We start from the raw sequence: 15,503 nt of genomic DNA on the forward strand, positions 1-15,503 counted from the left end.
CATTTGTTGCACTGTGAGTTCCTTCACATTACTCTATGGTGTATTTTAGGGACTCTCAGAATGAAAATGGATAGATCCACCCTTCTGCAGACACCTCCAAGGGAGGGGAAAAAATCTGCTGAGGTATTGCACACCTCTGCCACGTGCCCCTGCATGGCTGAGACCTTCCCACCACACAGGTCCAGAGCTTTTTAGGTAAAAAAAGTGACTGCTTTTTAACACACTGTGAAGTTGTTGGAAGCAGTTCTTGGTGGCAAGACAAGCTGCCTGGAAGCCTTCTCATTGCTATCCCAGTTTTAACTGCTTCTCTCTATCATCATCCCCTGTCACTACAGCTTTAATAAGACTAGTATTGTTCTAGCAGATGAACCCAGAGGGAATTGTGGAACACTTGGCACAGAAAGCAGGACACAGTCTGGAGCCTGACTGTTCTTTGGCTCTGACTTTCCCTTCCAAATTCAAAATCCCACAGACTGTTCCTGTGGTGTTTCCAGTTGCCAAGAGCTATCAGCAATGTCTGTGAGACAGGATGGATATTTGTCCTTCACAAGAAATCTTTTGACCAGCAAAGGAAATGGTCAAGTAGATGTGTCTTAGGTTGCCTTTGCTGTCTTAACCTGTATGTCCTGATATCTGTTAGAGAGCTGTGAAACTATTCTTTCAGTTTCCTTTGTTTTGAGCCAAGGAGGATTTTTGAGTGCTGGGCTGTACCAAAGGCTGGGCACAGCTCATGACATTGTGGCAATTTGCCATAGCCATTCCCCAACCATGACTGGGGACTCTGGCAGAGAGTATAACCTGGTACAGGACAGATGGTATAACCTGGTCTGTAAGTATGGTGACTAAGAAGCTGCTTCACATACAGCACAACCTTGTACTTGGCAAAGGGAGTCTGGTGCTAGGGGGTTTAAGGTGACCAGCCCCTTTAATGTGTGCTACTTTGCAATTCAGAGGTGGTACACTGGCTTCTAGAGCCAGCTAAGTTATACCAGTCTGAATTCTGCACTCCAGAATAGTAGAGAAAGAAGGTTTTCAGTGCAAAGAAGGTTTTCAGTGCTCTCCTGTCAGACTTGTGTGTCTCGTGCTGCATCATGGAATTATTTACCATTTTGAGCTGCAATGTTTTTGTTAAAACTTGATTTTAACATGTGTGTGTTTTAAATCAATTTCTAAATCTCTTACGAGTACCAAACCTTGAATACAGGATAGCTCTGCTGATTGCAACTGAAAGCATTCAAAATGTCATTGTGTTTCCATGCTAACACTACCCTTCTTGTTACCGTGTAATCAACTGTTATGGGAACAATACATTGTCTCTAAGGTAAGTTTACAAAAATGTTCACCCACAATGCACCCACTGGATAAATCCAGTTTTAGCAACATAGTGTTTAAAGCCATGTACTCTGTTCATAGAGCATCAGCAAGATACGGTCTCTTGAAGCCATCCTCATATTACCAGTTTCCCTGTATTGTTCCTCAGGCCCTACATGTCCATTGGAACGCTACGAGATCAAGTCATCTATCCAGATTCAGTGGAAGACATGCATGAGAAAGGCTACCAAGATCAAGATCTGGAGTCTATTCTGCATATGGTTCATCTGTACCACATAGTTCAAAGAGAAGGAGGTAAATGGCATATTTTGTTAAAAACTTGACAAAATCCATTCCTTGGATGTGTGTCTTAGTGTGATTGACCTTTACTAACTGAACTGGCAAAACTGGATTCAGACCTTTGTGGCTGTGGGAGCTGCACAGACATATGGTTTTTGCTCCTGATGCTAACAGAGGGAGGGGAGATGAGTGCTCCTCCCCTCCCCAGTAAATCCATGCCCAACCTGAACATCCCAACTATCTTATGAAGGCCAGTCTTTTCTTGGTATTGTGGGATCACTTACCTTCCTTGATTTTCATAAAAACTGTAACATGCCTTAAAACATTGTAATGTCACTGACTGCATCAACTTGAAAGTATGTGAATTAAGAGAGAGTCAGATCTACTTTCACCTCCCTAGTTTGTAGGATCTGCAGGACTATGTGCTATGAGGAGTGTCTGAGACCACCCCACCAGAGTGAGCAAGTTAGAAGTAACCAAGCAACACTGGCTGGCAGTAGAATGTTGCCATCTACTGCTTGCTGTTTAAGTTGCCATGTGTTCTCAGCATTCTTTGTTCTCAGAGTTGGGGACAGTGTGTGTATATATATATATATATATACACTGGCACTATAAATGTCAAGATGCTAAAGGCTTCTTTTGTACCTAAGGAACTGGAGCATTTCATGGCTTTTTTTCCCCAAGCACAGCAAGAATTTTTATCCTTCTGTTCCTATCAGACACTAATCTCTAGTTTCAATTTCCTCCCCATCATTTTGCTTTTAAAACAGACATAGGACAAAGTTGGTAACATTTAGAGAGAAGAAAAAGGATCTTCAGACCCCTTTAAGGCATGTGCTGAATGTACTCTGCCTTTCTCTGCCAGCTGTCAGTGCTGGTTTTGATCAGGTACTTTGCCTTGTGTGTGCTTGGTGAGTCTCTGGATTGTTCTGACAACACAGAGTAGTGCGTCAACCACTGGGAATCCCAAGACAATGTCTAAATTCCCATTCCTGGATGGCAGCCTGTTCTGTTAAAGAGGCAGAAGCTGTCTTTTCTTTTTTTAAGTATGTGTGGATAATTTAGAGTCTTTTTTGCACATTTTAGAGTGGAAAGTAGTACTTATTTACAACAGCAATTGTATACCTAAAGATACTACTCCACCATGGGTTAATGCTTCTTTGTTAAGAATGTAAAAATGACTGTTGCAATAGAAAATAAGAATCTGCCATCATTCTGATTAATGTTATTATTCAAATCTGATCCTATAACACAAGAAAAAGTAGGCAGAGCTAAGCTCAGTGACTGGAATAATTGCAGAGAAGGCCTGTCCTTCCTGCACTGACACTACAACTATTCCTGTTAGTATTCCTGAGTCACTTACTTCACTGAGGTTCCCAGATTGCAGAAGAAAAAGCAGGAATGTTGGAATGGGCAGCTGGAAAAGGAGGACCAGTTAAATTGTCAGTGGCAAGAAGTCACTGTGGAGTGTGTGCATTCACTGTATGCTGATACTTGTGGTTGGACTGCACAACATGTGACCCTTGGTGGCCAAAGCCCCCCCCCCCCCCCCCAGCAGTCTCTGAGTGCACATGGTTGTGGTTTCTGACCCTGCAGCTGGAGCCTGTAACTGGTGACAAGGCAGTCACTGTGCCCCATGATGCCTTTGCTACAGTCACTGAAACCCCAGGTTTGGATCAGTCTCATGCTGCTTTCCATTCTAAAGAAAGTATTTATTGCTGTTCTTGCTCTTCTGCCTATCTGACTGCACTTGCACAACACACACAATCTGTTACAAAGTCTAGAGGACACTGTTAATGTTCACTGGTGCTGTATTGAAGCTCAGGATAAGGGCAAACTCTGCAAAAGTTTGCACAAAGAGATATTGGGGAAAAACATGTCTTAGGTGCTTTGTGATCCAAAGCGACAGAAATGGCCAAAGCCGGAAAACAGATTACCACATACCAGGAAGTTTTTAGGATCATAATATACTTACTTGATCCCTTTTCTTCTTGGGCATTTACAGGAGACAAGTGCCAAGGTAGGAGCAGAGAGGAAATCTGTGACATATGATTTGACACGTTACATGGATTTCATATGCTTAGGTATTTTTTAAAGCTGCACTGGTCTGGGACAAAGGCTCATGTTCTGGGGTTTTTTGAACCAGCAAGACAGAGAAATACTTGCTGAAAGTGAACAGTTGAAATTTTTTGTTTATACAGAGACTAATATTTTTTAATTCCAATTTTTATTTTATTCTTTTGCTTAAAATCATATTTTTAAACTAAAAATATTTTTAATAAAAAATGGATTTTTTTCTTTCTGAAAGAATGAAAAATCTCTTATAAACCTCTTGTGCTTTAATTGATCATGAATGTCATGTGTGTATAATCTGATGCTTTGCAGTTTTGTGTTCTGCTCCTTGTGGGCAGTTATGAAAAAGCCTGATGAAACCAGAGGTGCACAACTTTGATTCAAATGATTTGTTCTGGCATGACGTTATTGTTTTTAACTGAATTACTTCCACATTGCAACAGTAGAAGATCACCGCATTCCAAGTGTTATGTCTGATGTTGTTTCTGTTGCTGCCAATGACAGAAATTCCTCTCTTTCTAGCATTAAGGTTTGACCCAATTAGAAGTAAAATAAATAGCCCAATTTGGCATTTAGCTTCCGTGTTACCCTCACGGTACATTTTTCAGTTGGTATCAACAGAATACATCTAATCCACCAAAACAACAATCCCCCTCCCCAGCACCACTGTTCTGGGTGTTCCTGAGCCCAAGCTCTCGAAGAACCCGGTACAGTGGCTGTTGGCAGTAGCCCCCCTTGCTGCTGGGGACATAGCTCCATTTCCAGTGAGGCCCACACTAATGTTTTTCCTCATCACCTGGATATTAGATGAATGCTGTTTTGTTACTTCTTATTATCTGTAAGGTGCCCCCATCAAGATCTGCAAAGTTGTTAGCTCTACCAGAACCATAATTTCATACAAAAGGAAGGTTGTATTCAGCATGTGTGGTGAAAAAGCATGTCCAGAAATGGGGCTAAAAGCATAGAGATATGCAGTACCTACACATAAAGTAGTTCCTTCTGACCTGCTCTGAAAATCTGTGTTCAGCGAGTGTCAGTGGAGATGCAGCCCTAGGCTGCCGGCAGCCTGTCACACGAGAGGAGGCATGAGGCCGTGGAGCTGTGCGGTGCTCGCGTGACTGGGCCTGTCCGCTTGGGGCTGATGACATTACTGAGCAAGTTCAACCTGTTTATGGTTTCTCAGCACCCCAGATTATAATGATTCCTCATTATTTTGCGCATTTGTCATATCTTTGGGTGTTGTCCAGGGAGCCTTTGTGCTAGGCCCTTATAAACAGGCGGACAAGCCCATTTCCTCTCTCTAAGATTATTTCATCTGATCGCTTTAGCCCTGGATTTGCTTTTGTTACTGGTACCAGCAGGAACTCCGGAGAGCTCTGCCAGCTTTTCCAGTGGCTCTGAAATCCAGAGACACAAATCCCTGCGGTGTCACAGTGAGCTGGGGCTCATAGGTGATTGTCTCTTTGTTCTTTGCTCAGCACCAGGTTGTCCTTGCATATTCATTCTGCACAGTGCTGGGCTCTCTTTACATATGCTATGAAAGTGGCTTCCACGCCCAAAAACTTGGCGGCCAGGACTCTCTGGCTGCTGTGTTAGCCTTTCTTCTGTCCTTAAGTCCATGTCTGATAAGGTGCTTTGGAATGTAGATCTGAAAAAGGAACTTTTAAGCTTATCTTTTCATGGCAGCTGAATGCTCAAATGCTCAGTCTTGCATGAAAATGCAAGGATTCACAAGGATGAAGGATACAGAGGGCTACAGATCCCAGGAGTATCCCATTTGGGTTTTGCCAAATACAGCTTGCATTTTCTTTCAAAAAATTGAAATTAAAGGAATTACAAAAGAAGCTGTGCAAAAAAAAAAAAAAAGAAATGCTACTATCCTGAGGCTGTCACTAGTTTTTGCTGGCGGCTGTATGTATTTCTGCTGCTGTTACTGTGCCCCAGCACATTAAACATGCTCTTTGTCTTACTGGCTGCAAAAGCCATAACAAGAAGGTGGGCAAGGAATTTGGACTCTGAAAGCCAGGATTGTGCTTACACTTACTGAGAGATTTGTGCTGCATTCATGGGCGAGCCATTTCATTTCTTCATTTCTGAAGTGGATGTAGTTATGGGTGACCTAAGCCACTGACTTGGCTGATACTTCCAGAACATCTAAGTACCTTCACAGACCTGTGCCATGTCAGCAGGAAGAGAGAGCAGACAAGTAGGTGCACTATTGTTCACAGACAGTGGGGAGTCAGTTTAGGGTGAGTTACAATGCTTAAGTGTTCAGACAGAATTATTTAGACATTAGAAAAGAGTTTTTTAAAGGGATAATATAAAACTGCACACTTCCTTATCTGTTGTTTGAGGCATTCCAAGTGGAAAATAGGAGAGTTCAGGGAGGGTGCTAGGCAGGAGGAGACAAGATGCACTTGTCATATTCAGTTAGAATGTAAGTTGAAGTAACCACAGAGATGACCATTGTATCCTGGTAAATGGAGGTTAAATCTTACCCATTTTAGAGAAAATAATAGAATTATTTTGCTGACAAGAGGATGCTTCTTTTTGAACTTCATTTCCTTTTTGTCTTTTAATAAGGCTTTATAAACCAGCTGATCAGGAAGAAACCATATGAACACGGGCACTGCTTCCCCAGGCACATGTGCACACATGCACACCCACCCACACCCTAGCTCAGATCCAGGTCCTGAAGCTTGTCCTTACTCTCAGCTTAAAAATAACAGAACTTAAACAGCAGCTTGAATGTTGTCTTCAGAAGCATAGTTGTTTCTATGGCTTTTGTGAAGAGCTGTTCCCATCCCTTGCTAGAACCCTTTGCCAAAAGGGAGTAAGTACTCCAGGTGTTTTACAGTGCTTTTTGGAAGCTCAAGGTGTTAGTGGAACAGCACTCCAGCTTCCTGTGAGGTCCCAGCACTGGGACTTCTCAGCAATAGCAGCCTGTGTGTGTGTGTCTTTTCCCTTTACCAGATTATATCCAAGTGGGGGTTCAGTTAATCACTACACAACTCTGTCTCTGTTGGGAGCCTGCTGATAGACAGCACTGTATTTGCTCCTGGGAGGGCACCCACTGGCATCCTTAAACAAGAATGGAAGGAAAATAGGGAAAAGCTGTAGGATCACTAAAGGTGATGTCTTTCTTGCATATGCCTGTTTTTTAAATCTAACTTTATAAATATTTATTAAAAAATCATTCTATTATATTTTCCAATTTTTTGTCGAGCAAAATCTTGAAATTTAGTCTCTGTCATTATTAATTACTGTTTTTGGTCACACAGCCCCTCAGATGTTTTACTGATATTTTTTTTCAGTCCTGCCAAGCCCTGGTATAGCACAAAGCACAGGCAGAGCAGTATCAAGGCTCCTGCACCTTCACAAGCCCCATTGTCTCACATTTGTTCAGGTATCAGAAATAAGACAGCCCATCATCCTTGCTTTATCTTATTTATAGTCTTTTCTGGCAAATAGTTATTTTACGTTTAGCAGTGGCAGAAAAGGGGTTTTGGCTGTGTTATTAAATTTTTAGTTTTGGTATTTCTGGGGCTGATCTGAAAAAAAATTCTCTTCCTCTCAGCCCCGCTTCAGCTGCTTGTCTCATGAATAGATAATGTGTTGAGAAAAATGTCCTACCAGATTTTTTGCTACATCCACACTCTTCTATTTGGAAGCTTGTCTGTTTTGCTGCTCTGTCTATCTGGATTGTTTGACTGAAAACTTATTTTCAGTAAGGTAATTTGTTACTTTATTTTTTTTTCTGTAGGAGGAATTATTCATACCCAAGTACTCACAAAACACCAGTCTGCTGTAAGATCACAGATAAAATGCCTCACACTCCTGTTGCATGTACCTAAAAGTGATAAAAGAAATAAATCAGTTAGAGACCATGCAGAGTATTAAATAAGGATACCCCATGTTAGAGCAGTTGCGGGTTATTTTTAAATACAAAGTAGTAGGAAATTTTTATAGAAGATTCTCCTGTCTGATTGCAGTTTTGCTGCCTGTCCATGCACACAGATACATCCCTCTGTCTGCAGTTGTGTTTCTGTTGGGTTTGCTGGCAGTTTTCTTTGCCCACAGTAGTGAGTGCAGTCTGACACTGCTCTTTATTTTTTACAGTTTATTTATTTTACTTTGCTTTTAAATTTCCACTCATACCTTTCAAGAAAAAATAGACAATTGTTCCATGAAACAAATATGACAGAATAAAATTACTAGTTATATACAGGTCAAAGAGGTTTTTTTTTCAAAGAGATGGTAAGTGAAGTTTTTTGACATTATCTATATGACCAAAAGTCTAAATTCCACTTTCAAAATTGTCATGATATAAGGGATATTTTTCCAGTTGATTGACAGTGGATAGGCATTGAGATATTTCAGAAGATGTGATTCAATAACCTGAGCTGTCTCTTCTGCAAGTGAAATGCTCTTTATGATTTTGGTTACAGATTGCAGAGGTCTTGCAACTTATGCTGCATTTTCTTCATAAACTTCTGTTGTCCTGACTTATTTTGTTTGCATTTTTTTAAAAGGCTGGGATGCCGTCATGGATTGGAAAGATGTCTTATCAGGAGGAGAAAAACAAAGAATGGGCATGGCCAGGATGTTTTACCACAAGTAAGTGTTATGGTTCATTCCTTAGGAAACATTTGAAAATGAGAAAGAGCTTTGCAGATTTCTTGTTACAGTTTGAGCAGTAGTAGACTATAATCTGCATGCAAAATGCCACACTGTCTAGCATAGGACCTGCATAAATCTTGTTTTTCATTCATGCAAGCTCTGCCTTTGGTTTGGATAATGCTTCTTAAGCTTTGCTTTTGGCAACATAGCATTATCTTTTTCAGATATTTCTTTCTTTAACATCTTGGGCACAAATGTCTTCCCTCCTGCAAATCTTGCTGAAATGTCATGGGCTGTTGCAAGAAGCTCTTGGAGTTTGAAAGCCATGCTCCTTAACCTTTTGATTTTGGAGACTGCAAGCACACAAAGGCAGCCCAGTCCTTCCATAGCAGTGGATAGGAAGCTTTGAGTTGGCTTTAGCTACTGCATAACTTGATGAGAGTACAAAATAATCCTAGGTCAGACTAGGACATACAAGTTAGATCACTGTGTACTCAAATGGGCCAGGAAATAAACCCCATTTTTCCTGGAAGTTGCTTTTTCACCTGAATAATGCATAAAAACTTCATGTTGTTTCCAGCCAACTTCCAGCTATAAATAAGAGACAGCTGTCTGGCAGAAATAACTCTCTACTTCCTGTTGTTCTTTCAATTAAATCTTGCACATGGGAATGCTGTCCAAAACCTAGAAGAGTAATGTTCTTTATTTGCTTTTAAAAGGCCGAAATATGCATTGCTGGATGAATGCACGAGTGCTGTAAGCATTGATGTTGAAGGAAAGATATTCCAAGCTACAAAAGCTGCTGGGATATCCCTGCTTTCCATAACACACAGACCTTCTCTTTGGTAAGTATATCCAGGGCTTTATCATGGTGCTTACTTTTAGCTCTCTGACAAGCTTGTGCTCTGACAAGCCTTTATTCTTTGTATTGGGGCAGTTGTTTAGTCAGTATCTGCTGCAGTTTCTAAGATAAGTTGTCTACAGTGTCTACTTGTCAACAGTAGTGATGTAAACAAAATTTAGCATGGATTTTTTTCATTTCATTTTTCATTTATTCATCCCTCATATTTTTAACATATTTCAGTTATTAATATGCAAATGTGTAAGAGGTAATTAATTAGTCTATGCCACAGCCACAACAGGTATCACCAGCTTACTTTGTGAAGGTGACATTTGAGGTGTCCTGGGGAAGTTTACTAGTGCAGGGAGAAGATGGGAAACATGGCAAGTGGTTCAGCTATACTTTGTTCCTCCATAGGAATACCATGTCTGGTTTTTTAACAGTTGTGTCCTCTATCTGCAGCATTTAGCTTCTTGATTTTTTGGGAGTTTGGTGGGGGAAATAGAAGGATGGGTTAAGCATTTGCTATCATAAAGGATAATATGCAAGAGGTGGTGAATATTAGTCTGGAGATGAATCTATTTTAAGTCCCATGTAATTGAGTTTATTAAAGCTGTCACATTCCCTGGATGGGATTTAGAATCAGTGTTTTATGATGCATTTCACCTTCTATAATTTATAGTGATAAATTATGCAGTCATACCAGCAGCTCTGAGGGAACTCTGCTCTTCCTCTTGTGCCTCCTGAAAAATGTTTTATCAGGTCTTGACAAACTCCGCATGTACATCTTTGAATATTTTCGATGTACACACCCTGATACTCACTGAAAGATCTGTGACTCCTACACAGACTTTTTTATTTTGGCCCCTTGCAAACTGAACCATGTTTTAGGAATAAAGTTACCTTTAGCCAACCTTGTAAGACACAGGGGAACAAACTGAGGTGTAATTTGAACAAACTTGAGTTTTATCAGTAGGATCAGGTGTATTATGCCTGCCTCACTGTATTTGCTGCTAAGGAGGTAAGACATCTATCAGAAAGGGAAGTAAATAAAATAAACTAGGACTAGAATTCCTGAGGGAGAAATGAACCTTGTCTGATGCTGCTGTTCTAGCTCCTGGGGAAAAAGGCATCTGATGGAGTTGTTGTGAAGGCATCTGCAGCCACAATGTTTCTGAAAAGGAGGCAGTAAGAGGGGGCCACCACCTTGGCCAGGGACAGCAGCTGTTGAGTGGACCTTCCATGGCCCTGCTGCCCACTCCTGTCAGCATTATTGCTGCAGGTGAGGTGCTCAGAGCCCGCGTGGGCTGCTGAGGTGATGACTGCCCCAGCTGGGAGCCCATGCTAGTGCTGTTGCTTCCAGCTGGCACTCACCGAATTTCACTATTGGCCTGGGGCAGTCTGGTGACAGGCTTTGAAATACCCAAATCCCTTCTGAAAGAGTGTCCTGGGATGACAATGAGTCATTGAAAAAAAAGTCTTACCAGTGATCCAGAACTGGACAGCTCAAATTCCTGGCAAGCACCTTTGAAAAGAGACACATACATCCACATTTGCATGCAAAAACGAGCCATCTGTTCCCTGAGCCATTATTAATGTTTTAATTTCTGCTGCAGGAAGTACCACACTCACTTGCTGCAGTTTGACGGACAAGGCGGCTGGCGTTTCGAGCAGTTGGACACCGCTATCCGTTTATCACTGAGTGAGGAAAAACAGAGACTGGAATCCCAGCTTGCAGGAATTCCTAAAATGCAGCAGAGACTGAATGAACTGTGTAAAATCCTGGGAGAAGATTCAGTGCTTAAAACAATGGATGAAGAGGAATAAATAATTTATGGTTTATGTTTTTAAAAGTATTTTTTTAGTTAAAAGCATTACAAATTCAGCCATTATCCTTTGCATGCATTGTGACAGAGGCTTAGAGCGTAGCAAAACACAGCCAGCAGAAAATAATGCTCTGAACGCTATGTACGACTTCAGTGTTTTAGTATTAAGGAGGAAAGTGGTTGAACTGTGAAAAGAAAATAAGCAAGTGCACAGAGTATAAGATTAGTCATTACAGCTTATGTTAATTCCTAGTGAAAGCCCAATTCACTGCAAGAAATGACCAACAAACTTAGGTTTTATAGGTGAATTTTTGCCTGAGACTTGGCCTGCAGAATGTGCTCTTGTACCGGGTCACTGTGTGCGTATGACATGCCTGCTACGCAGAGCAACCGGGCATGACACTCAGGCATGGAGCACAGCAGGGGCAGCATCTGGGTGAGTATGCAGGTGCATGCAAAAATCTCACTTGGGTATAAGAAACATTCTCTCAGCCCATGTAAAACAAGACTTCTGTTCTACTACTGAATAGTATACATGCCATTACCTGCATTTCCATAGAGATTAACGTAATAGGCTGACCAGAAGACAACTGTCTGAGCAACCCACTGCCCTCATGACAGAGAAGCAGGGACAGAGGTAAACATGTAATATGCTTGTGCTTTATGCCATTACACATAGCTTCAGAGGCTCTTTGCCCTTCATGATACATCAGTTCCTTCAGGGAATTATTTATGTCCCTTACTGTGTAACCTCTGGTGGTGTGGATGGAGCACTGGGCCTGGCTTCAAGTGACTCAGTTTTCGTTTGACTAAATCATTCATCTGCTCTATGAGTCTGATCCAGCTGGCATCCATATCTGACCTAGTTCCTCCATTGGCATAATTACAATATAGACACTTGTTTGTTCCATGAGACACTTTGTGGTGGGAAGGACTGTAGGAGAAGGAAATGGCAGTTTCTATCAATACACTGAATTCTCAGGCATGGCTGTTCTGCCAAATTAAATGCTCAGCACTTATAAAGGTCTGTGAAAAGTTAGAGCATTTGGTAACCACTAATGAATAAACCTGCCATATTTTGGTGGAGTGGCTGAATATTGCCCTTCCTGTGAGCAAATGCACTGGTTAACAGCCTTGCTTTCAGATGCACTCACTGATTGTCCCATCAGTTTTTCAGTTCAGGTCCCCTGTCAGTCAGAAGGTGCTTTAACTAAACTGCCTGAGACAGTGCTGGCCTGTGTGCCTTGCTGAATGCAAAAGCTGGAGAATTAGAAAAAAAGATGTGAATGTATTTAAGAGCTCCTGTTCTCTCTGACTGCAAGTGCACTGCAAATGGGCAGCTCAGGAGTGAAGATCAGGAGGGGGTAAGAGGCTTTGCAGATGGGTCAATGAGCCTTAGCCGAGATGTAGCAATCCTGAAGTTTGTTGGTTCTTTTTTTTCCCCAGAAGTGTGACTCCTTAGAAGATTTCTGTCTGTTGTTCTTAGTCTTAGAGAGGCAGTGCATAAACTGCTAAGAGCTGTTTGAAGAGGTGAAATATTTTAGGGGCATTTGCTGAGCTGGAAATGTTTGAGCACCCTGAAATTAGTATAAAGTCTTTCTTTTTTCTGATGGCTTCAAGAACAAGAGGAAGGTGAATTAACTCCATCCGCCAAATCCCAGTCCAGTGCACTAGCCATTATTCCTTGTCAGTGTGCTCAGCTTGCTGCTTGGTATGGCATTTGCACCAGAAAATGGAGCAAGTCTGCTCCCTTCAGAGTCTGTGGCTTGAATGTAACCCTGTAACTTAACCTGGCGACAACAGTTGGTTCCTGTCATTATTTGGGTGTTTTTTTTGGTTTTTTTTTTTTTGTTTGTTTGTTTTGGTTTGGGTTTTTTTTTTGGTTTTTTTTTTGTAGAGCCCCTTGAGACATCTCACTGATATAGAAAGGAATGCTCCTAGGAACCTTAGAAAAGGCTGAAAAATTAAGGTTCAAGATAATAAGATGTTGTGTCGTAAAGCGCGGATGGAGGTCACTGCAGGGGTGGCTGACATGTATGCATTTTAATTTGCAATTGTCTGTGCTTGTCCCTCTCCCTGAAGGTGAGCTTTCCCCTTTCTCATCTTCAAAGCAAAATTCATAACTGCTAAGGAAAAAAAGAAGTCAGCCAAGAATCTGTTCTCAGTGAGCATAACTGAGATGACTGATGAGTGTAAAAGCTTGCAGGTTCCTGATTGATGTTTCTCTAAGATGAGATGAATCAGGGCACACCATGCACATACCCTTGTCCCAGCTGCAGTGCATCCTGCTAGCACAAGGAAGCCACAAAGCCACCTTTCCTCAAGCCTTTCCCAAGCCAGGACCTGAGGTGGGGGAAGGGGCATTGCTGTTCCTCACCTCTCCATTAAGCACTTTAACATATGGCTGGGAACTAAACCAGGGTTATCCTCTCCCTGAATGAGTGGGATACTGAAAAGTGCTGAAGAATTGGCCCAGTTTGGCACAGCTCCAGATGTCCCACCAAAGCTCTGCACCTGTCCTTTGACTTGCTGGGAGCCATTATGGGCAAGTACAGCACATCTGCTGCATGCCTACAGAGATCAAAGCTGGCTATCCCTCATGGCACAAAACAAATCTCTTCTGACAAAACTGCCTTTAGTAGAAGAAAGTTAGTTTGCTGTTTCTTTTTAATGAGATTATGCATAAAACATGCTAAGTTTATATATGTTACTGATGAAATTTTGTTGAAAACTGAAATCATACCAGGATCAATCTAATAGTATTTTCTTTGAAGTTTGACATACATTTCTTGGATCCATTAACAGACAACCATTCCCACTCAGCTGTATAGTGTAAAATACTCTAGCAGCTCACTCAGCTATTTGTGCTCCTGTAGGCATGGCAAGAACCTTAGAGGCTGCTATGAGAAGAAACACTTCTCTAAACAGGAACTTTCTGAGTGATACTGAGCTGATTTTAGAAGGAATTTCTTTACTAGTGGCTTGTTATTTTTCGAGTTAGTTTTGTGGCAGGAAGGGAAGGTGTCCTGGAGGTATTTTCTGCAAACTTTCTGTGTTGTTCCAAGGGCTAGGTGAGACTGGAGTCTCCATTTCTGTTTCTGGAGAGTTTTACAGGGCATAGTCCAGCTGATTTTGTGCTGCTTCGGGCCCAGCGTAGCAGAGGTGCATGCTCCCTGCTCAGGAATAGCTCAGGGAGACACTGTTCTGGAGCCAGGGCATGGGGAGCACATGGCCCTGGCAGTGCAAGAGGATCAAAGTGGGACAGGATACCTTGGCAGAAGCTTTTTTGTGGTGCAATGAGAGCTGCTTAAGAATGTTCATTCCCTTTTTGATGTTCAGGAGCTGTGACTCCCCAGGAGGCTGAGGAAGTGACTTTTTGGCCTCCTTTCTGCCTGTCATACCTGTCTGGAGCTAGCCAGACCCCGTCACAGTGTTTGTGTATTCAGGGCTGGGTACTGCCCAGTGCTGAGCACACCCAGCCCTGTGAGCACCCTCTCACCCCCCTGGGCTCAGGGCAAACTGGATTGCCTGGGTCTCTTTGCACCTAGAGTAGTACAGGTGATGAGCAAAATTCATACCTGCCTCCGGCAGGTGGTATCTGTACAACAAAAATATGAATTCTCCACATCAGTGTGTTCAGATAATGCAAAGTGTTTTTGCAGGAATCTTCAGAATGCAAAGACACATTTTTTGTGCATGGGATTTCGCTATTTTAACCTGGGAGGAGTTTGTTTTTCTCTTAGTTTTGGGGTCAGACTCATTCCTGGTTTGGACTTGGAAGTCCTCCTTCTGCAGGGACAGAAAACCCCATGTATGTTTCAACGGAATTTTTCAAAAGCAGTGAGGTTTGTATCTGAGTAGAGAATGAAGGACTGGGTGGTTAAGTGGGATATTTTAAGAGAAAATTATATGTTAATGCAAATGAACACATCTGCAGTCCACTCAGACTTATGAATGGTGATAATGCATGTCAACGTCAAATTTCTGAGCCAATCACATAAAGAAATCCCCCTACTGAGCTGTTCATGAAGCTTGGGAGAACTGAACTGTTAATCAAATGTGTCTTTGTTTTGTTTATGTTTGATATTAATGCCTTTTAAGAGCAGACAATTTATAAAGCAATAAAATATGCTTTACAGTTGTAATTTATTCCAACCTCAAATAAAACATGTTGCATTTACTTTCAGTTTACAGTATTCCTTATGCGGCATTCACAAAGCAGTCAGGACCTGCCTGCTTGTGCTGTGGGAGTCCTTTCCCAACCCTGGTTTCTGTGGTGGAGCAGGAAAGCTCGGGATGGATGCTGTGTTTTTTCAAGTTAAAACAAGTGTTTCATTCCTAGGTCAGGCTGGCGTCAAGGGCTGCTATGAGGTTTCTCATCTTTCGTGCCATCCACTTCAGTGTCTACCTGATTGATGACAGGAAAGTGACAAAAGCTGCCACCCCTTGCTGGGCCTTTCTGCCAGGGAATTACACCAAGCAATGAGCCAGAGGACGATGTCAGCAGTACCACATGGGGTGCCTCAGCAGCA

The 15,503-nt window shown here is 41.9% G+C and overlaps 1 protein-coding gene across 1 annotated transcript in view; it reads left to right on the forward strand.

The window, feature by feature from the left end:
• ABCD2 (ATP binding cassette subfamily D member 2) overlaps window positions 1–15,151 on the forward strand; it is a 42,380-nt gene extending 27,229 nt beyond the window's left edge. Inside the window, exons 7-10 of the mRNA XM_066182914.1 lie at window positions 1,481–1,626; window positions 8,217–8,301; window positions 9,024–9,149; window positions 10,762–15,151. Coding sequence (XP_066039011.1) covers window positions 1,481–1,626; window positions 8,217–8,301; window positions 9,024–9,149; window positions 10,762–10,972 — 568 coding nt within the window. The 3' untranslated portion in view covers window positions 10,973–15,151. The remainder of the gene's footprint in view (window positions 1–1,480; window positions 1,627–8,216; window positions 8,302–9,023; window positions 9,150–10,761) is intronic.
• Window positions 15,152–15,503: the final 352 nt, after the last annotated feature.

The sequence above is a fragment of the Chamaea fasciata genome, unplaced genomic scaffold (genome assembly GCF_029207755.1).
Source record: "Chamaea fasciata isolate MVZ Bird 193981 ecotype frontalis unplaced genomic scaffold, bChaFas1.0.hap1 SCAF_5, whole genome shotgun sequence".
Lineage (NCBI taxonomy): Eukaryota > Metazoa > Chordata > Aves > Passeriformes > Sylviidae > Chamaea > Chamaea fasciata.